At 35.2% G+C, this 24,281-nt stretch overlaps 1 protein-coding gene across 1 annotated transcript in view; it reads right to left on the reverse strand.

The window, feature by feature from the left end:
- rasa4 (RAS p21 protein activator 4) overlaps nucleotides 1–24,281 on the reverse strand; it is a 40,794-nt gene that overhangs the window by 14,596 nt on the left and 1,917 nt on the right. Inside the window, 10 exon segments of the mRNA XM_058777243.1 lie at nucleotides 302–366; nucleotides 482–635; nucleotides 1,175–1,292; nucleotides 7,141–7,232; nucleotides 9,352–9,489; nucleotides 9,581–9,662; nucleotides 10,872–11,004; nucleotides 18,452–18,513; nucleotides 18,655–18,768; nucleotides 20,261–20,317. Of these exon segments, the coding sequence (XP_058633226.1) occupies nucleotides 302–366; nucleotides 482–635; nucleotides 1,175–1,292; nucleotides 7,141–7,232; nucleotides 9,352–9,489; nucleotides 9,581–9,662; nucleotides 10,872–11,004; nucleotides 18,452–18,513; nucleotides 18,655–18,768; nucleotides 20,261–20,317 (1,015 nt within the window).

Consider the following 24,281-nt stretch of genomic DNA (forward strand, 5'->3'; position numbering starts at 1 on the left):
AACATTAAACAACATTTGAAAAGTTTAAAAAAGTTGTAATTACTGTATACAGTAAATTAGAAAATGTTAGATAGTGACATTTTTTGTTGAATTTCATATTTTTGTTGAACTAGTTATGGTCAGTTTGATTATTATTAATAATAATAGTGAAACCACAATATTATTCATGTTTTTTAATTCATATATCATATCAAATTCAACAAAATTCTGTTATATATACTGTATGTATTTTTTTTACCACTGAACTAGGATTTCTCTGGTTTAAGAAATCATGTGGATTATATTATATAAGCATATTTACCTTCAAAAATGATTCCATAGACTTGGATGCTAATGAATTACTGCGGAATAGTGTGTTGGGTTCAGCTGAAGATAAACAAAGAAAATCATAACATCAATATTGCATGACAGTGTACATAGGATTTAGAACGCTCCTTACCAGTATGGGTGCTACGTATATGTTTCATGTTTGTTTGCTTACTAGTCTTTTCCAGCTCCAGTTTGAACAGAACATCCAAGAACTCCTTGACAAGCCCTTGACCCAAAAACAGCTTCACTAGATTATTAGCTACTTCCTGTCTGCTCTCTGCTGTAGTGGTCTCATCAATCAGCATGATGAAATCAGGCCAGTTGCCCTACAATTAACACAGTCATTTCAGTCACAAATGAGGTTATGCTTCAAATTTACTTAAGATATACACAATGCAACACTGTGAGCTAAAACCATAACCCATTAACTTACTTGATTGCTTGTTTTAATGTGCAACATTAAGGTACAGTACACCCAAAAAAGAAAATTAAGTGGTCCTTTCCTCACACTCATGTTGTTCAAAACCCATATGACTTTGGAACACAAAAGGTACAGAAATGAGCAGATAGAAAAATGTACCATATATTACGAAAGCCATGGAAGTTCGGAACAACATACTGTAAGTGCGAGTAAATGATGTGAGAATTTTTGGGTGACCTGTCCCTTTAACATGAGCAGGCACGAATAAAATATCCAGCACATGCATACAAATGAGATCAGATAACAACGAGTGCCACATTTCGCAATCCATACACCAAATTATGTCTTGTTATCTTGTTACGAGGAATATGCCATGTGAATTTAAGAGATAATGCAAGGCATATTCCCTGAGATAAGGTTCAGTCCAAATGGCATCAGACTCACGTTGAGCTGAGAGCCGACCGACTGGCTGAGTAGCTCTGTGAGTGGCTTGTAATGGCTGGATGGCAACACAACCTCGTCTCGAAGCCGTAGCTGCAGACGCAGAGAGCCCAGAGTTCCTCTAGGAGAGAATGAGAGATATACTAAATTACGTTACTGACATATAGCTACTTCTCTTTTTGGATTATAATGTGATTTTAATGTTTGATTGATGCTAAAACAGAGTAAAAATATCATTAACCTTTAGTTTCACCTAAGAAAACATTCTGTGAGGGCTTACTCATAATGAAAAAAACACAGTGAAACCTTTCCAGGAAGTAAAACTCAGCATGGCAGAAAAACAATATTACCCAGAATGACTCCATTAAGGACACTGCTCTGTTCAGTGATACATAAAAAAGCCAAACAGTACATGTTATTACTGTGAATGTGGGTGGCTGTGTTTTCTAGCTCTGTCATGATGGAACAGAAAATGAGGACACCGTGGCAGCCCAACTGAAAAACACAATATTGCGGCAAGCATTTGAAGACAATTTGGCTTTAGAACTGTATGTTTCACACTAAAGTAAAAATGGCACTCGGTTTATGCTGACCGCAGACGCACAATCCTCAAAACAAGCTTGCAAACCTACTGCCCACGTAGGCGGCATAAAAACTCATAAATGACCATTTTGAAACACTTTATAAGCAGAACACTGCAAACCATACTAAAAACACTCCACAGGGAAGACATGAGTCTCATTTAATTTAAGTAATATTAATATATTATATCAACCATGACAACTCTCATGATAAGTTTTAGCATGTTAATGGATATGTCTTCACGGACTAAATCTGCTACACACACTGCTGTAGAGCAAATGGACTTGCTACTGCCAACAGATACACAGACATGCTGCTGGTAAAATGTAAGATATGCTGATGCATGAATAGGCATATATAAATCCCACAGCACATCTAGACAGGTGGAGCTAGGGGAGGTGGAGGGTTTCAGAGGAACTCTGAAGCACTGCAGGACCAGCTTACAGCGAATACTGAACAAGACTAGTTAAATGTTAAACAAGGAATCAACAGAGGCCAATCAGTTTGTGCTATGAACAGTAAACAATCTAATTGGTGTCACATTGCTTGTGAAGGACCTATGAGCCTGCACCGTCTAGAGCTCATGACTGAACTAGATATTTGAACTATTTTATGAATACTACTACTAATATGCTTATTTAAACAATTATTAATAGCACTGATTTTGCAATAAAATGGAATATTATGTTAAAAAGTGTATAATTAACATTTGCATCCAAAATCTTGAAATTCTTTGGAATTCTTTTCTATACTGTATAGTTATTTCAGAAAGCGCCATAATTAAAAAGATAGTTCATCCAAAAATGTAAATATAAATTTTTGGGTGAACTATCATTTTAAGTTGCCTAAATTTTTGAACATTTTTACAGGCCTATGATGACTTAATATACTGCCTCCGCATAGCACACAAGGTTTCAGTATGTTGAGCATCAGCGTTTTGTTTTCACACCAAACAAGCAGAAACTGATGCAGTGTTTACTCAACCACAGTTATCTGTATTTTGAAAAGCATAATTAGTGCTTTCATAGTGTAAATGGTATTGTGACCTATTTTTTCTTGGATTGCTCTACATGTGGAACTCACAAAACACAAGGAAGGTTGCAAGAGTTGGGTTAGTTCACCCAAAAATGAAAATTAGCCTATTTTACTCACCCTCATTGCATCCTAGGTGTATATGACTTCTTCTTTCAGATGAATCCAATTGGAGTTATATTAAAAGTAGTCCTGGCCCCTCCAAGCCTTACAATGGGGTAAGTGGGAGCTTTTTGTCAACAGTCCAGAAGACGTGAAATAAAGTGTGCGCATCTGTGATAATATATGCTGTAATAAAAAAACGTTTTTTTCTCACTACGTCACCAGGCGGATGACGTAGGACTTATGAGTCGCGTGCACGCCTCTGAGATATGCAGGAGCAAATGAAACAAAGTTTCCTTACTTTAGCAAAGGAAAACCAGTTTCCTCTTGGCTTAAATTGAAATTATTTTTCTTTACAAATCCTCGTTTTGTGCTCCTAATTCATGACCGGCGTTTTGTTTTGTTCTCTCTCCGCGTTCGTCACTAATCACACAACGCCAACGTCCTATGTCATCCACCTAGACGGCTTCCACGTACGACAGTCAGTCAGTCATATACACCTAGGATGCTTTGAGGGTGAGTGAAACACAGGCTAATTTTCATTTTTGGGTGAACTAAACCCTTTAATCGGCAAAGGGTTCAAGGTACAAGAGGGGACAACTGAGAATGTCATAGGCCCTGGAGAAAGGGATCTACTAAGATCCAATCTGTTATACAGTAGTCTCCTCTTGCCCATGAAAACAGAAGAAGCAACAGATTTTTTTTCTTCTGTATTGTAGCGCACAACTGAGTGCAATGGATTATCACATTGATTCATGAAACACTCCTGGAATTATCTAACTTTCTTGATTTTTTTCTTTTTTTTTCTTTCTTTCTTATTTATTTATTTATTTATTGACAATTCTTTCTTATTTATTTATTCTTCAAAAGGTTAAGAAAAATAGATTTGTCATTATATGACCCTCTTAAAGCTTTGTTTTTCTAAATAGCATTAATATTTTGTAACTTGCACATGCAGTCACTCCAAACACCACATGCTCTCTCACTGTAAAGATGGGTAATACTCAAGGGAAGGTGGGAATTGGAAGAGAGTATGTATGTGTGTGGTGAGTGCCGGCATAACAGCCAGTCACTGAACAGCAGGCAACAGATGGTAGGCCGTCAAAAATCCAATCAGGAAGAAGACGGTGAGGGAGTGAAAAGAGAAGAAAGAGAAAATAAACAAAAACAACAACAGCTTGATTTGTTCACTGAGATGAGAGCGGATCACCCAAGGGGAGCCAGAGATTATAGGAGCTTAATGGGAAACTTTTCATCAGGATGACATCAGAATGAGTAAAAAAAAAAAAAAAAAACATCCCAAAGAAAAATCACAAATAACGTCAGGGACATCCTCACGAAGCATGAAGAAATGTAAAAATAAGTTAATAACAATATCTTAGATGATGCAAATATATATATATATATATATATATATATATATAGGCCAATGATGACTCAAGGGATGATTATCAAACAATGCTTTTTTGTTATTGCATGTGGGCAAAAAAAACCCTACAGTCAAATAATCCTTTGTTCAGGATTGGCTGTGACATTTTAATTCCCATCTTGTTTTCTAAAATCTGGTCAGAGTAGAAAAAAAGTAAAAACTGTTTAGATGGAACAGACGGTTGTACATCAGCATATTCAAAGCAGCCTAAATCTGCCAATTTTGAAAACAAAATTGTGAGAACATATTTTATAATATAGTTTAACATTCCTAAAATATAGCTATGTTTAACACCAGCTTTTTGGCTTACCAAGGAACTGTCGATATCAATTTTGTTCTTGAGTCTTCTATATTAAATAGTTAATGTAAAGTTTACAGACATAAATTACCATTAAAATATTGGTCTTACTGAGGTATGTTTTTTTGAAAGAGTTGAATACTTTTATTCAGCAAATATGCTTTAAATTGTACAACTGCACAACTGATAATAATAAGAAATGTTTCTTGAACAGCAAATCAGTATAGAATGATTTCTGGAGGATCATGTGACACTGAAGACTGGAGAAATTATGCTAAAAATTTGGATTTGAAATCACATGAATAATATAGGCTACATGTTAAAATAAAATAGAAAACAAGTATTTTAAATATTATTAATATATATTAATATAATATATATATTAATATTTCACAATATTACTGTCACCTAAGGAGGGAGCAAGGAGAACGGAGGAGGCATGAAATAACTTAAACTGTCTTTAATAACACAGGCATAATCCAACAAGAAGGATAGAACATAAATCGAAGAAATAAAGGGAATGTGACGAGTAGACTAGTGTTGGGCGATATGGTAATTTTTCATGTCGCCAGCCTGTGAGATCGCCGATACACGATATTATCTTGCTTGGGTGGGCGGGGCAAGAGAGAGACTCTCTGTACTTGTCATAGGCTATTTCATATTTGGTGATTTTAAACAGCGCGTGCGTGAGAGAGAGAGAGCCTGGAAGTACCAATAACCGAAATAATATACTTTCAAACTTACTTAAAAACTAATATGTTAAATATAAAAATATTTAAAACAGCTAGTTCATATATTTTTTTATATGAAGTTATCAGTCTAAAAATCAGTCAAGGTGAAAATTAAAAGTAGATTTATTTTAATGACCAACATTTTAACACTAAATATTGGACATAAACGAACACATTAAAGATAAAAGTATGTTCAGGTAAGTTCATATTTTTGGAGTAAAGTTAAATTAAACGGATGGGCTACGGGTGGGTTTTTAAAACATTTCCAATGAGGAGGAGAAGCCTAATCCTCATTTGCGCGTGCGTGGGAAGTGCGGCACTGAGGTGAAATAGCGGGGCAATTTGATAGCCCAATAATAATAGGCCGCCTAATAATAATAATAATAGTTTTATACATTAATAGGAGAATAAGCCTAATATCGTTTTGACGTTATTACAAAAGTCCATGAAAAAATGTTACATTAGTTTTGGGTTAGTGTTTCAATAATATCTGTCAAATTGGTATATATTAGGTCAGAGGAACACATTACAAGAGCTTGAAGTGAATAAAAGATGTTAACAGAGGTTAACCAAACAATTTTGGTTCCCACTGACTTGGGAACTGTCTGGTCTAAAAATATAACTGAAGTCAACAGGAACCAAAAGTATTTGGTTACCAACATTCTATCTTCTCTCGAGTTCCCCAGAAGAAACAAAGTCAACATGAGAGTGAGTAAATTATGATAGAATTGTCATTTTTAAATTTCATTTTTCTGGAAATACTCCTATTATTTTCTTATCTCTAGGACCCCCCAAACTTAAGGACAATAAAGTCAAACTATGAGCCAATTTCAATGGAACATGCGGGTTAATCCTATAATCATGGATATACAGTCCATGTACATCCTAAATACAATCCCTGGGCCTTTAAGAAGATATATGAATATGGAATGGTCCAACATTTTAAATAATAAAAAAAGAGTCTACATATGACACTCAAATGCCCTTATCTGCTACCGACATTTACATAATATTACACCTTGTCCACAAACATTGTGTAAAGGTGCTCAAGCGTGATCCATTTATCCGTGTAGAAGTGGAGCTTGAACTATGTGACTCGTAGAAGGATTTAGACAGTAAGTTCTTCAGCACAATCATGTCAAGCGAATGAATAAATGAACGAATGAATGAATGTCAATGATTCCTTTGCCCAAGTGGACACAAGTCTGTCACACTGACCCCAAAAACACTCTCTGTCTTAATCTACCCACAAACTCACACAAGCTCTCAGATGACGCATAGCTTTTGCCATCACCCAACCGAATCCCCCTTACTGGAGTTTTTACATAAGCCTTTCCATCCCACTCCTCCTGTGCCAGCTTGAGATATAATCCCCACTGTCAATCCACGTGGCCAAATGATCTCTTATGGGTGGAGAGGAAGGACGGGTGGAGGGGGAGATAGAGCAAACGAACAGAAAAAAATCCCAGGATTTAGCCAGGGAAAGGATTAGTACTTCCTGTCAACACATGGACCAGAACACACAAGCGTAACACTGCGAAAGCCTGAGGGAAGAGTGCGTAACAATCCTCCAATGTTAGCTCAGACTAATTCCCAGGAAAGTTGCACTTTTTTTTTTTTTTTTTGCATGAAAGTATAGTTTTGTTATCCATTATATTTTATTGTCCTTCTGCCAATTGCTTAATGTGCTCTGCCACAGGCAACCGTTAAAGGTGAATATTTGTTGCTGTGGCAACCAAAGTTCAAGGTTTGCTTAGGCGGTGTGTATATTTGCCACAATTCCAAATACACTCACTCATATTCACTGTGTTTGGATTTGTCAGGCCCCAAGCGAAACCAGCCCTCCTCTTGCTGGGCAGACTGAAGCTTGTTGATGTTGAACAGGACCTGAAGGAAAACACATCAATTGATGTGACAATTAGCTGTCAAAGCAACCGAAGCTAAACACAGCAATTGGAACACTTATTATTGGGTGACAAAGGCAATGTCACAGTGAACATCTGTCAACGCAATGTTATGAAACTGTGACTATGCTTCAACTGTTTAGGTAAATTCAGGAATTGCACTATAGTGCAATTAGTATTTGATTGATTACAGATTTGATTGATTTCTTTCCCAAATTACATTGACTGCTCTAAACTATATGACACCAATGTTTCAGGAGTTTAGGACGCAGAATAGGACACATGCTTACTCGATAACTGTTTTATTTACTATTTGGGTTTATGCATATGCTTTATTTTTTTAAGATTAACTGTTCCAAAGCATTGTTAGATGCCAGCATCATAGCTATGCATAGATTTAATTTCAAAAACAGTATCATAGCTATTAAAGTATCTTGATTTTATGATAAATCTGTATTTAACAATCTCAAAGTACAAAGAGGTATTAAATAATAAAAAAATACTTTTTTGGTTCTAGTAGCACTATACTGAAAAAAAAGGCTTTTGTGGTTCTGTTCCATTTGCACTTTTCCCATCAAGCACTGGAGCATAAATAATTAATATGGTTGCATTGTTTGACTGTTTGCTTGTTTCATTTAAGTTGTTGTTCTAAATAGAAAGAGGGCAAATGGAAATTACCCAAAACCATTTTTTTTTCAGTGTAGGTCTATTTGTATGGAGCCATGAACATGACATGAATATCGTGGCCATGAATTAAGAACATTCCCACAACCTATTAATTCATGGCCATGTTTTAATAATTTGTTCTCTCATTCCCAATTGTTTCCTCCCACACACAAATCATATGCAGTGCTCCATCATTTAAAGTAGCCTATATGTGACCCTGGACCACAAAACCAGTCTTAAAGGAACACTCCACTTTTTTTGGAAATAGGCTCATTCTCCAACTCCCCCAGAGTTAATAAGTTGAGTTTTACCGTTTTTGAATCCATTCAGCTGATCTCTGGATCTGGCGATAGCACTTTTAGCATAGCTTAGCATAGATCATTGAATCCGGCCGTACCATGGCCGCAGCAGGTGCAGTGATATTACGCAGTGCCTGAAAGTAGTCCCCAGCTAGGTACCTAGTTATAATATAGCTGGGGACTACTTTCAGGCGCTACGTAATATCACTGTGCCATGGTACGGCAGTAAAGTTCCTTGATTATTACGCCGGAATGGGAGTATAGTTCCTAGCCAAATCGGCCTAGAAAATTGCAACTTTTCATTTTCTGCCGGTCTTAGTACACGATATAACTACAGAAGAGTCAAGTTTTAAATAGGACAAATATCGAAACTCTTTGGTCATTTTTGAACGCGATGCTACTGGTCTAATCGGATTCAATGATCTATGCTAAGCTATGCTAAAAGTGCTATCGCCAGACCCGGAGATCGGCTGAATGGATTCCAAAATGGTAAAACTCAACTTATTAACTCTGGGGGAGTTGGAGAATGAGCCTATTTCCAAAAAAAGTGGAGTGTTCCTTTAAGTGTCAATTTTTCGAAACTGAGATTGATGTATGGTTTGTTATGATCGGACAATATTTGGCCGAGATACAACTATTTGAAAATCTGGAATCTGAGGGTGCAAAAAAAGTCTAAATATTGAGAAAATCGCCTTTAAAGTTGTCTAAATGAAGTTCTTAGCAATGCATATTACTAATCAAAAATTAAGTTTTGATATATTTATGGTAAGAAATTTACTAAATATCTTCATGGGACATGATCTTTACTTAATATACTAATGATTTTTGGCATAAAAGAAAAATGGATAATTTTGACCCATACAATGTACTTTTGACTATTGCTACAAATATACCCTTTATATGAGCTGCATGACCATTTAAAAATTATACTTATGTGATCCATGGAAAGTACAGCACACTCATTTTGAAAAACATGAGGGTGAAACAATAATAACAGTTTATATTTTAAACACAGAATGTAGTACTAATTAAATGCTTTGTGGTTTATTTTAAACTAAGACAAAGGTCAACTTTAGAACATGAGGAAATCCTCTAAACCAAATCTCTAAATGCTCAAGGAAATGTCTGTACAGTCACCTTTCCCAGAAAGTCATTTCTGCTGACCAGATCCCAGTCCCACACCTCCACACTCAAAAGGCCAGTGTCAGCCAGTGTCTCGTCCAGCTCAAACTCAAAACTCTCATTCCACCGTGGGTAACAGGACTTTTTAACCACCTGGAGGAAGCAGGGTCATGGTAATCAGTAACAGACAGAAGGATCTAAGTGTGTGGCAGATGAAATCAGAAATATACAGACACAGCCTTACCGCGCTCTCATACATTTTGCCATTGTATCTCACTCTGACAAAAGGATCAGAAGCCCCATTGCGATCCTTTTTTGCAAGATCTCTAGAAACAAAGCCAAAAGTACATAAAGCTATTAGACACAAATCCAAATGTAGTCTATGAAGATAAAATCTCTGAATCCCCATTCTAGCAGTCAATGCCTGATTCACACACACTGAGATGTTTTTCGATTCAAAATCTTTTAAATACATTGTCTAAATTGTATTTAAACATCAAATTGTTAACCCAGGCTAAATTGTATGTGATGCTGGAGTATCTTGTTCCATTTTTCACTCGCTTTACTTCAGAAAAGTATACATTTGGCATTAAAATTCAGGGTTTTTGTGGTACTAGCCATGCTAATTGGCTTGCATTCTTTCTCTGATGAAGATGGAACACTCTATTAAAATAAAATGCTAAGGTAACACTTTAGTATAGGGACCAATTTTTACTATTAACTAGTTGCTTAATGGCACGCCTATTATTAACATATTGGCTGTTTATTAGTGCTTATAAAGCACATATTCTGCATGACCATATTCTACCCAACAACTAAACTTAACAACTACCTTACTAATTAATAAACAGCAAACTAGGAGTTTATTGAGGCAAAATCATAGTTAATGGTTTGTTAATGGTAAGAATTGGACATTAAATTAAAGTGTGACTACCACAAAAAATACTGACCTAAAAATAAAACAAAAGAGTTTCCTATTCAACAGCATAAACATTTTGTCTGCATAGCATTTGAACTTGTATTTTGTGTTGTTGTTTTTTTTGTATTGTTATATATATATATATATACTATGATTAATAAATCCTGTAGAAATATTGGTCACTGATAGTTCATAACTAGTAAGTAAACAAACATTTTTTTTATTTTTGTTTTACATTCCAAATATTTATTTCTCACATCTAAAATAACTAAAAGAATCATACTAAAAGAATTGCAAATGCAATCATTAAGGAACCGGAACTGCTTACACTGTAAAAAAAAAAAAGTTGAGCCAACTTAAAATTTTAAGGCAACCAGCTTCAGCAGATTTGTGAGTTTTCTCAACTTATTTTTGTGGGAGATTCTCACATTGTTGTTGTATCAACCTTTTTTTTTTTTTTTACAGTGTAGAGGAATCAGAACCAGAACTGTTATATAGTTTACAATTCCCATCTATCGACTGATAAAATGGATATACTGATCGTTAAAGACGCACGAATACAAACAAATAACAAGTTTATGTCAGAAATCATTTGCCGCTCGTCACAGTTCCTCACCTTGCCTCTAGGACTTGGCAGCACAGTTTTCGTGGAATATCTCCATCTCCCAGCACCGAAATCTGGAGGTGAATCTCCCCTTGCACCTCCTCATCTGGGTCAATCTCTGTTAGGTTCATCCATCCATCTACACCTAAACAAAAAATGACAAGAATCTGAAAAAGGAGAGTTCATTTATCTGCCATTGACGTTGATACGAATCATTTAGCAGGCAATCAAGTCATGATAAGTTCAAGGACCCTAAAGTGATCTAGTTCACAGTGCCATAATGATACAAGAGCAGAATCCAGAGCAGTATTATTATGGCTTCCACTGCTCCGTAACATTACTGTATACCTGCAAACACACCCATATGACCTGATAGGAGAAAGTCAGTAAACAGTAACAGTTGGGATAAATGTAATATACTGTATCATGTCCCTCCTCAGTATCTCTGGCTTTAAGAGGCTTAGGGTAATAGAATTAATGGCCTTGCTGTATTTCTACAAAATAAGCTTATGGTAGACCGAGAGTATTTACTGACATAGATATTCATTAAATATTCTCAAATCTCATTCTTCATTCAGCAAATTCAAACCGTTGTGTCACAATCAGTCATGTAACACACAACAACAAGGATGTACATTTCAGAGTTTTGGTGAAAAGGAAGGGATGCAGTGAATAATTCCTTGTGTATGTGTGTAGAAATATGTATACAGCTGACTATAATGTATAAGACAAGCCATACTGCATATTCTTTCCTTTTCCACAAGTCCACCTAATGTTAGTATATAATAATCATAAAAGTAACTACTAACTTTCTTTGAGGTGTAGGCATTTAAATGACTTAAATCCAAAGTGACTCAAATTAAACTAAAGATTTATAATTCATTCATGCATTCTGTGGGAAATTATGACTTTTATGCTTTTAAGCTACACATTTTCACATGTCATATGTGGGGCTCCATACTTTAGAAAGCTTCTGTATTATGTATTATTAGGAAATCAAGGTTAGCAGCCATGTTTAATATATTTCACTGAAAGACTGACTCAAGGACCATCAAACCACTCAGTCACTGGCTAGTTCTTTTGGCTTTCCTGATGTGGACATGCGACTTGTTTATTCCTGTGGCCTGATAAGCAGGTTTTCCCTCTCAATTAGTATTCAAGTGTATCACTCGTCAAGGTCCATTTTCCTTTATTGCTCTAGTGAGAAGCCCAAAAATAAATTGGGCCTGCCAAGGAAAAACATTCCATTTAGCTGAAAGGAAATAACGTTTCTCCTGCTTTCAGTTTATTCTGTGGAACTAAACATCATTATAGCATTTGATTATGCATACATTTCATATATTTGTTTGAAGCTCAGTTGTAATTTGTATCTTCAATACACCAGACAATACTGCCAGATTTTTAAAGAGAGAGATGAACTTAAGCATTCCAGGAAAATAGTATTTGTTGTTACTCGGTATTGCTCAAAAGAAATAAATTGAAAAGAGAATGGAATGCAAAATCACTATAATAGTCTGAAATAGCCCATTCTTCACTTCAAACATCCAACCACTACAATTAACGACAAAAACATGACATTCATACAGATGAATTTGTCTGCAAATAATCTTTTTAAGAACAGAACCAGGAAAAATAAGCTAAAATCAACTAAATTGAACTAAACAGCTATTTTCTAGAAGCATTTTTTCCACTCATATAGTTTTCATGCATTGAGACAGCTTCACTGAAATGAGGTATAGGAAGCATTGGCTGACAGTTAAAGGTCTGCCTCATAAATATGTTCAAAAACAGTGGCCTACACATACACATACACACACACACACACACACACTGGGCCAACCTTTAAAGAGTCAAGGTCTCTGCTTCAAACAGATGCTGAGCCACTAGCCAAAGTCCTTTATAACAGAGTGCATTCTTCCCTCTTCTGCACATACAGGCTAAATGTATGCATGTGCATATATATGAAGTGCTTTTAGCACATTGAAAATGTTTTTAGACATTGCTGGGTTTTTGCTACAATGTTATGGGTGGCAATTCTTTATTAGAAACACATCACAGACTTGATTTGACGTGAATATCATTTGTTGTTAGGAGTGTGCAATACTGTCTCTCTCTCTCTCTCTCTCTCTCTATATATATATATACACTGTATATATACTATATATATTATTGAAAATTATAGGCTATTTAGACAATATTTTGCAAAGTGATGTGCTGGTACTTTGGTTTAGGCCTATCATGGACAGATGATGCACGATGACTCACAAAGCTTTTCATATTCTTCATATTCTGTGCGGTGGTTAATTTGCAGCACTGACAAAAATTAACTTTTCCATTAAGAGGCAATTACTGCCCTATTAAATTGATTCCAATGGGCATGTTTACCTTCAGAAGGCCATTTTTATAACCTTGGTATATGTATGAATCATATTTTAGGTCAAATTCTTAAATGTAACCAATACATTCAATTAGAATAATAAGACACTTCAAATGAAATCTTTATCAACAAAATCCATTTTTGCACTGCAGAAGCAGCACAGAAGCTGTAGCATTTATGTTTTTCATTTATTAAGATGAAAGCCATTTAGACTGCAATTAAAATAATTCAGTAGGACTAATGTTTTAAATATCGAAATATAAAATGACTTTATATTTTTATAACTATAAATCTAAAACCAGTTGTAATGAGTGATTGTTCAAATCATTCAAACAAAAAATTCATTAAAACCAGCTGATTAATTCAGAAACTAAATGATTTATTCACTGTGTTGCTCAGAAATGTGCAGCGGTTCTGCTTGAATAAAAAAAAAAAGATCTGATCATTCTCCTTCAAGATCCACACCAAAAAATGCAAGTAAAATGATTTATCTAATATCTACTGTATCGGTGCTTGCACATTCTTCTTTATATCTCTATTCTAAGAATGTCATAATTAGAGTGTCTATGAAAACCTGCATAATAAGACACCGTTCCCCTTTCAGCTAATTACACACTATCTCACGCTGTTATCGGTGTGGTTAGACTATGATTTGACTTATAGCTAACTTGAATGTTCACACCCTGTCAAACCAAGGGAAACTTGAGCGCAGGGCTATTTCTGTTCTCTGTAGAACGTGTCCTTTCACTAAATGCTATTTCAGAGCCCTTGGAGAGAAAGGTTATGTGAGGCCATTTTTTTGTTATAGCTGCAGAGAGAGTGAGGGTGAGAAGAGGACAGATGAGGAGGAGAAGAGAACCAGCATAAAGAGTCATTTAAAAGTCAATGAAGGCTGACTTGTGTTACAGTTACTGTCAGATCTACTTCTTCTAGATGCATCTAAGAGATTTATAGGCTCATTTTTATCACATCATGCCATGTACCCCATTAAGGTTTTATGTTTTTGATAGAAGTCTCTTATGCTCACAAAGGCTGCATTTATTTGATTAAAAATACAGTAAAACAATTGTATTGTAAAATATTATTACAATTAAAAAAATGTAAATAGAACAATTTTCTATTTTAATTACTGCTCCAGATTTCAGTGTCAAATGATCTTTCAGAAATCCTTCTAATATGCTGATTTGGTGCTCTGATTTTGATAGTGTATATGGAAGTACATATGGTCATAGACAACAAATTGTAGGGAACCAGATAAAGAACTGTTGCGAGTCAGATTCGAACCAGCATTATCCACATGAGAACCAAAGCTCAATATGACTAGGTTCACACTGCAGGCTAAAGTGGCCCAAATCCGACTTTTTGCCCAAATGTGACCCATATCTGATTTTCTTATGACAGTCTGAACAGCACAAATCCGATTTTTTTCAAATCAGGCCCAGGCCACTTTCATATGTGGTCCTAAATCGGATACATATTCGATGTTTTGCAATGCGACTTCAGTCTGAATGGCCATGTCGCATTTCATGCGATTTTACATCATTGAAGTGCGACAGACGTCACAATTCTGCTCTGGAGGAAATCGTGCTCTCCTTCTTCTTAATATTCTTCTTCTTATCACTTCGTTATTTAGGCTCCGATTGCACATTAACTTAAAAATTGCTAAACATGCGCTAACACGAGCAGCATCCATTTTAATTTCCGCAAACACAGTGCGCTGCATCTGACGTCACGTCTTATTCTGCGCATGCGGGTCACTTCAGGGCAATATACGGTTCACACATGAGACTGATGGCAGTCGCATTTAAATGACAATGTGAACAACAGCGCAAAAAAATCGGATTTCAGCAAAAAATCCGATCTGAGCATTAAGACCAGCAGTGTGAACTAAGCCTAAATTGAAAAGTGCACTACCTCTGACAAAGCTGTTGCAGTCCTAAAATGAGGCTAGGGTTGCTGGGCAACATTTAACGGGCTCTCGATCATGTTTAGGCTATTGTTAATGCTAAGAAGCTGAGCCGCATATCCAAACAATCATTATTATACCCTATCTCTCTGAGACACCGACACAGTGAACTAAACAATGGTAATGAATGGTGTCATTTCGCTTTTCTATTCCATCACGGATGGCCTGCATTGTGTGACTAGTCATCAACACGTCAGAGGGGGTACAAAGAGTGATGCTCTTTTCCATTTTGTGTCATGATAATGGATAACCCTGCCGTGTCCTTGCCCCTCAGGCACAACACACATGAGTTGCAAGCCCAGACAACCACAATGACTCACCAGCACCAATCTCAAAACATCACCTCACAGGAACCCCACTAAAACGTGTGGTCATAGTACACGAGGGAGTCCTACTACAGCTGATTTAAAGTCAGTTCATGCAGTTTTTCTATTTTTCTCATCAGTATTGTTGTCTTGTTTTCAGAGTAAATAAATTACATCTGCTTGAGAAATACTTGGTGCATTTTGAAGAGAATATGGCTGTGACTCATTCCATTCCCTAGTTCTCTATGTTGTGAATCAGTATAACGTGAACATGAATTTGGGACACTGACGACTCGATTACCTGTGACACACATATGAAGTCACACATTAAAACGCAGCTGGTATTATTAACAACATCCCTGTGCATCATGGTTCCTTGCTATAGCTGGAGTATTGGAGCATTGGTGTACAAAAGTATATTGCTATGAAGTGTAATCTATTTTCCCTCATTATATATATATATATATATATATATATATATATACAGGTGCATCTCAATAAATTAGAATGTCGCGGAAAAGTTCATTTATTTCAGTACTTCAACTCAAATTGTGAAACTCGTGTGGCTCACATTTAACAAAAACCTACCAATTCACTATCTCAACAAATTAGAATACTTCATAAGACCAATAAAAAAAACATTTTTAGTGAATTGTTGGCCTTCTGAAAGTATGTTGTATATGTACTCAATACTTGGGTGGGGCTCCTTTTGCTTTAATTACTGCCTCAGTTCGGCGTGGCATGGAGGTGATCAGTTTGTGGCACTGCTGAGGTGGTATGGAAGCCCAGGTTTCTTTGACAGTGGCCTTCAGGTCATCTGCATTTTTTGGTCTCTTGTTTCTCATTTTCCTCTTGACAATACTCCATAGATTCTCTACGGGGTTCAGGTCTGGTGAGTTTGCTGGCCAGTCAAGCACACCAACACCATGGTCATTTAACCAACTTTTGGTGCTTTTGGCAGTGTGGGCAGGTGCCAAATCCTGCTGGAAAATGAAATCAGCATCTTTAAAAAGCTGGTCAGCAGAAGGAAGCATGAAGTGCTCCAAAATTTCTTGGTAAACGGGTGCAGTGAATTTGGTTTTCAAAAAACACAATGGACCAACACCAGCAGATGACATTGCACCCCAAATCATCACAGACTGTGGAAACTTAACACTGGACTTCAAGCAACTTGGGCTATGAGCTTCTCCACCCTTCCTCCAGACTCTAGGACCTTGGTTTCCAAATGAAATACAAAACTTGCTCTCATCTGAAAAGAGGACTTTGGACCACTGGGCAACAGTCCAGTTCTTCTTCTCCTTAGCCCAGGTAAGACGCCTCTGACGTTGTCTGTGGTTCAGGAGTGGCTTAACAAGAGGAACACGACAACTGTAGCCAAATTCCTTGACACGTCTGTGTGTGGTGGCTCTTGATGCCTTGACCCCAGCCTCAGTTCATTCCTTGTGAAGTTCACCCAAATTCTTATATCGATTTTGCTTGACAATCCTCATAAGGCTGCGGTTCTCTCGGTTGGTTTTGCATCTTTTTCTTCCACACTTTTTCCTTCCACTCAACTTTCTGTTAACATGCTTGGATACAGCACTCTGTGAACAGCCAGCTTCTTTGGCAATGAATGTTTGTGGCTTACCCTCCTTGTGAACGGTGTCAATGATTGTCTTCTGGACAACTGTCAGATCAGCAGTCTTCCCCATGATTGTGTAGCCTAGTGAACCAAACTGAGAGACCATTTTGAAGGCCCAGGAAGCCTTTGCAGGTGTTTTGAGTTGATTAGCTGATTGGCATGTCACCATATTCTAATTTGTTGAGAGTGAATTGGTTGGTTTTTGTTAAATGTGAGCCAAAATAATCATAATTAAAAGAACCAAGGACTTAAACTACTTCAGTCTGTGTGCACTGAATTTATTTAATACATGAGTTTCACAATTTGAGTTGAATTACTGAAATAAAATTTCCACGACATTCTAATTTCAGAATGCACCTGTATATATAATTTTAAAATGCAAATCTGAATTTTCAGCAGTCATTTTTCTAATTTTCATTCTTCAGAAATCATTGTAATATGCTGATTTGCTGTTCAAGAAACATTTCTTATGTTTATTAATGTTGAAAACAGCTGCTTAATATTTTTATGGAAATTGTGATGCATTTGTGTCATGATTCTTTGATGAATAGAGCGTTAAAAAAAACAGCATTTGTTTGAAATAAAAGTCGATGCATCCTTGCTCAATAAAAGTTCATTTCTTCTAATTCATTTCTGAAAAAAAAAACCATAATGAATAGTAGTGTAACATACATGACATTCCTACATTGTGAATCCTGTGTTTGAAGGACTATTTCACTTCAACGCACCATTAGGATTGAAAGATAATTACAAAATCAAAACAAAATAAAAAAATAAAGCTTTAATTATATACATTTTCAAATTTGAATATTGAATACAAGACTACTGATAATCACTGATTTTGACTGGTTTCTCTTGATTTTTTTGTAAGCAAACATTGTTTGTTGGTTGTTTGCCTTTCAATGTAAATCTCAGTTTTTTTCCACTCTTCCACTTTTAATTATTTCCCCTCTTTGTAAATTTTCCCCCTCTTCCATTGTCAAAAATGCCTTGAACATTTAGAGTTGGGGGTTAATCTAATCCCTAAATTTAGTATTATGAATAGATGTAGCAATATTAACTGAATGTGACTTGAGAGGAAGTTTGTGGTTTATCACAGTCACATGACAGTCAAATGTCTTTTAGTTTAAAGTCCACTCTTACGAACATATGACTACGGGTCTGACTTGATTATTTGTCACAATTTTCTTGCAACACTCGTCTTGCAGTCTCAGTCTTGTTGACACTGAGAAATGCCTTGTTGGCTCTGGATATTGATTTCCCATTTCACCACAGCGAGTGAATAAAGGGTGTAAATGCTCTCTAGGAAATACTGTCTCTTACCTTGAGGTTTAGCAGTGAGAAGCTCCTTACTGATTGACACCTTCCCAATGACGTCATCTCGGCTGTGGAAAGCAAAATGAGCAAACATAAGAACTAAGCATTATTTGAACCACAGTTACACTGCTGTTCAATTCAATAAAGTTAATACATCAGTAGTTGAAAGTTTCTTCACATTCAGTAAGCAGTACATGGTAGGTTCAGACCTGAGAGAGTCCTCATCCAGGACATAAAAAGACACCGTACGAAAGTAGGGAGGAAGATGGACGGTGTATTCTTCACCCCAAAACGGAGACAATGTCTTCCATATTGTTGCTGTCCTAAAAGACGAATGAACAAAAAGAAAATTATTACTCTGCACACAATGTGTGAAAAGTTAAAAATCATCCTGAAAAATGTCATCCTCTAAATGTTGGACATCGAAATTGTTTTTTTAAGAACAACTAAAAAAAGAATGAACTAAAACTAAACAATTAAAAAACTGAAATGAAGCTAAAATAACATAAAATATAATTATTACATAAAAACAAACTTAAAAAGACTGAAATGAAAGTAAGAAATTATTATTGACAATTACACGCACACATTGGCAACTAAATGAAATAATAAAAAAATACTAATATTACTAAAACTGAAAAATTAAAATTAAAAAGCTAAATAGAATTTTAAAAATCACTACAATTTAAAATAAAATATAAATCTAAAAATAAAAACTAACTAAATATAAAAATTTAAAATATTAAATACTATAATAATTTATATATAAAACTAAAACAACTCTTACTAGTATACATCATTGCTGAATGAATGTTTGTTATATATGTATTTTATATCTCTAGTCTAAATGAATAAAGAATGTCTGGAGAATCAGTATAAAGATGATGATTTATATTTAAACAATAATTATTTATTTTAACCACAGTTATAGGCAGACAGGTGGTTCGCATAGAAATGTCAATATCTGATCAGAAAAGATTAGCATTTTGTTAATCTTTTAAGGCAAATATGTTTTGTAAACACAGCATATCGCATTTTCACTCTTGCGCCAACAGACTCACAAAGCTTATTTACCGCGGTAATGATCCTGTGGAAACAAACATCAGACTACAATCCACACTTAACATTTATTTACCTTCAGATTTGGTATTCTGGGGAAAGAATGTAAATTATTGACCCAAAAAAATCGCTGTGGCTCAGAAAACACTCAGTAACATTCTGTTGATATCAATAGAGTGATTGTTAAACCTTTCAGTTCAGCTGGAAAATAAGTTATTTTTATAGGCACTTGGAATAAAGTGAGTCACAAAAGAGATGGTGGAGCGAATAACAAATAAAACAATGTAATAAACTTAATAAGTTCAGTTAAAAAAAATTCTCACTACTTTCGTTGTGCTAGTGGTTGCTAGCATGGGTTTTCATGCATATAATATGGATTTTCATTTCTTCTACCTTCTACCTCCTACTCTTAATTCCATGTGGAGCACCACCAATCAATATGCCCACACTGTACTTATGGTCACAGCACATATATATTTTGCGTTTTGAACCTCCACCTCAGACTCCTCACATCGTAGGTTTGTTTAGTGTGACCTTTATATAGCTGCCAAATGTGGAGGTACACAAGCTCTGGTACAACCACACAGCAATCTATGGAACAGCAGAGATTTCAATTATGTGGCACAAATTAAATTAGTTCTGCTTCACAGAAAATTTCATTTCTAACCTGTTCAGTTTGTGATAATTGACTTATCATAGGCTGTATAGTAACGTGGACCAATATTAGATCCCAAAGACTAGGATTAGGATACCTACCGAATTATTGCCTCATTATCAATTTTCACAATGCAGTATGGATCACTGCTTCCAGTTCTGAAAGTGAAATGAACAATAATGTTATTGCATACTGGTAAAATCTCTGAGCAATAGTTATTAATCTCATGATCACACATGATTGTTTATGCAATCAAGAATTAATTATATGCTAATTATGATGCCGTTGCTCTCTCGGATCAACAAGGCATGTATTTAAATATAGAAAGATGATATACTTTTATGGTTTACAAGGTTAAATGAAAAATATATCATACACTTCAAAAGTAATGTTTTATTATAACTAAAAAAGATTTTATAGCCTCATTCCATAGAAGAACCTTTTCAAGTCCCACAAAGAATCTTCCTTTCTGGAGCTTTAAAGAAACCTATGAAAGAACATTATTAATCTTTTATTTCACAGAATCGGTATCAATCCAACCATAATATTAATGAGATTCCAGAGGAAAGTCATTTATGGGGTCAAAGACTTTCCAATATATATTTAAAAACACTACTTTAAAAACACATGTGCCAAATTCATAAAAATGCAGTCTTTGTATTCATGTTGGTTATTATAGAGTTTTTTTTTTTTTCCTTTTAACAATATCATAAATTAGTCATTCATAAATTATTAAGCTTTTGGAGAGCTGCTGCACATGACATTTTACAAACTGAACTAACTTTGTCATAAAAAGGTCAAATTATGTCATATTTTAAGAGAATTATTGATATTGACACATAATTAGGAGGATCTACAAGGATTATATAAGATATATCTATTATAATAATTTCCTTTTTTTATGTTTTTCCTGTTTTTTTATCATTTTTTGCACATTGGTCTCTTCACATTACTTTGTTGCTCACACAACATGACTTTGATTTAGCATAAAAAATAAAATAATATTTGACCAAAACTACATCTTGGGCTATTTTCACAGATCTGCATCACATTTAAAAGAAAAAAAAAAAGTATGTACATTTATAAAACTGCTCTTTGTATTATATTACCTTTGCCTCAAATTACAAAAAAAATAAAAAAAATACTAATGCTGCTGTGAGGAAGTTTTCAACTCAACAGCTATAGTAGCGGCAGTAAATTTGATATTGTTCTCTCTTCTGACTAACATTATCAGTCTCTCTATTTTTTCCTTTTTTAGAAAGTCATTAAAACACTATCATGGAGATTTTCTTTGCTATTTGAGTAAATAGGAATGCAAGAATATATTTGATGTAGTCTTCCATTCACAGCTGTAGAACTTTTCCCAATGATGACTTACTCTTCAGAGAGACCCTGAAATGTGAAAAGCGTTTATTAATAAAAAATTCTGCCAAACTACTTGCAGATCGTTTATTGACTTCATCCTGCACAAACCAATGAAGCAAATTCCACTGGGATGAATGGCAGATCCTAACACACAGATTCCTATAGGAACTATATACACTCCTATTTCAGATATAAAATCATGACATCCTATTCTTTGTCACATGAATATAACCTTTTTGCATCTATATATTGGGCATTTCCTATTTTCATTTCGACAGCCCACTGTCTGATAGGTGAGCATTTGTTCATTGCACGCCGTCTCAAGACGAGCCGTGAATTGACAGAGAGCATGTGTAGAGATGTCTGTTGTCACTGTGAGGATATTGAAATTCCTCTGTGGAGGTAATGACTGCCCTTGGCAACTTTGGTGAGCTGTATGAGTATTTGCGTGCTAGCGCGTGTGTGTGTGCTGAGGGAGAGGAGAATGAGTGCATCATGCGGTGATTCATCTTCGCCTGTTGTTATCAGTGTAATGGGGAAACCTGTGGCTGTCAGAATCAGGTGCTACATCAAACAGCACTGTAGCTTGGCAGTTGAACCACATACTATCATCCTCGTGCCACCTGCAGGAGCAGGATAGAGATGATGACAAAAGAAGGAAGAGGAGAGATTCCTCTCTCATTCTCTCTGCTTCTCTTATCTTCTGTAGCCATGATGTTCTGTTTGGGGACTTTGAGACCCCAGAGTCATTTGATTAGTTAAACACATACGTGAAATTTTAAGTCGGCATGAAATGAAAATGCACTTTATTTTGTAAATGCATCTTTGACCTTGTAATGTTTATTCAAAATGTCATCAAAACTCTAATCATTTAGTTCACTTAAACCTGGGCCCTTCACAATCGACTGCAAGTTCAAATTCATTTTTGATCAGAAATTCCAATCAACAATATGGAGAGAAACAAGTCCCCCTTTTTTTTTTTTCTAAAATCTGTTAAACTCAGATTCACATCACAATACCTAAGAAAAGTTCTGTCGCTATGTTCATTTCAACATGATTTTAAGTAACAGGTTGATACTTCTTGACTTTATGATAAAAATGCCACCTGACTCAAACATAAACTATGTAATAAGGAAATTTTGGTAACACTTTACTTGAAGCATTTATATATAATGCAATTAAAAAGTATTTCTCATTAACAATTGTAACCACATTTATAATACATTATAACACTTTTCTATTCTTCACTTCATCTATTCATTGTGATACCTTGAGTTCAGATAATGTGTGACCCTGGACCACAAAACCAGTCTTAAGTCGCTGGGGTATATTTGTAGCAATAGCCAACAATACATTGTATGGGTCAAAATTATCCAATTTTCTTTTATGCCAAAATCACATGGATATTAAGTAAAGATCATGTTCCATGAAGATATTTTGTAAATTACCTACCGTAAATATATCAAAACTTAATTTTTGATTAGTAATATGCATTGCTTAAAAATAAAGTCGAAAAGCTGAAAAACATATTGCAATGGCCTATACGATGTCAGCCTTCATGTGTACATTGATATCTCAGTCACACTTTAAGGTCAAGGTTAAGCTATTATTATGTCTAATACAGTAAAATATTCAAATATTTCTTATTTAATTTAATAATTTTATAAAATAAATAATAGAACACAAAAGCATTATGTTAGGGATAATGTACATCCAGCCGGTTATTATCGCAGAATAAAGCCTGACAGGCTAAAGGGCATTATTTTGCTATAACAACCGGCTGGATGTACATTATCGCGCTTATTACGTGGCTAATTGCCACAAAACTAAATAATTGATATGACACGAAATATTGATTTGACTTGAAATATTTGAACGCAAAGCTTCAGTGAAGAAAGTTTAAACTAGACGGACATTAAGAGATATGGTACAGTCATACTACTTATTACGTGGCATTTCACTACATCAATAATTATGGTGATAAAAGATACTGATTTAAGATGAAACTGTTTTAAAATCTTACCAATTTGTTAGTTATCTTACAATCCATTACAGTGTACAATCATTGCAAAATGGCAGCAACTGTTTGTATGAAACAAGAGAGAGCGAGTCCGCAATACCAGGATAACATAATTAAATATTTGTACAGAGAATATTGATTTGAGTTTTAATATTTTATTAGCCAACCAAACGCAAAGCTTCCATGAAGAAAAAATGTTCCCAGCAAGCAAATAGCACTGACTGCAGTTACCCGGATGAGCATGTGTTATTAGTTTTTGCCAGTTGTTATCAGGGAATAACATACCTCAGAATGTGGTGACTGACCAATCAGAATCAAGTATTCCACAGAGCCGTGTAATAAAATATAATATGATAATAATAAATTATTATTATTGTTGTTATTTTATATCGAAGTTGATATATAATTACAAAAATATTAAACAAAAAATGGTGATGACTGACAACAATATCTAGTAGACCTATCTGATAGCATTCTCTACTTATGATCTTGTAAATGTCCCAATCAAGGAACATTTATCTCAGAAAACAAGTGCTCATATTTCCTGTGCCTGGGTGCTGATTGCTCACCGCCTGCTTGATAATAATTAGCTCACCTAAACAGTCCAGAATATACAAGCTAATCTTTCCAGAACCTTGCAATCATTTGAAGAAATCCAGCGAAATCCCAAAAGGTGCATACTCTTTACTAAAGCTCACCCTGGTCCTGTGTAAATAAAGCATGTTTGTAGAGAACAT

The sequence above is a fragment of the Onychostoma macrolepis genome, chromosome 05 (assembly GCF_012432095.1).
Source record: "Onychostoma macrolepis isolate SWU-2019 chromosome 05, ASM1243209v1, whole genome shotgun sequence".
Lineage (NCBI taxonomy): Eukaryota > Metazoa > Chordata > Actinopteri > Cypriniformes > Cyprinidae > Onychostoma > Onychostoma macrolepis.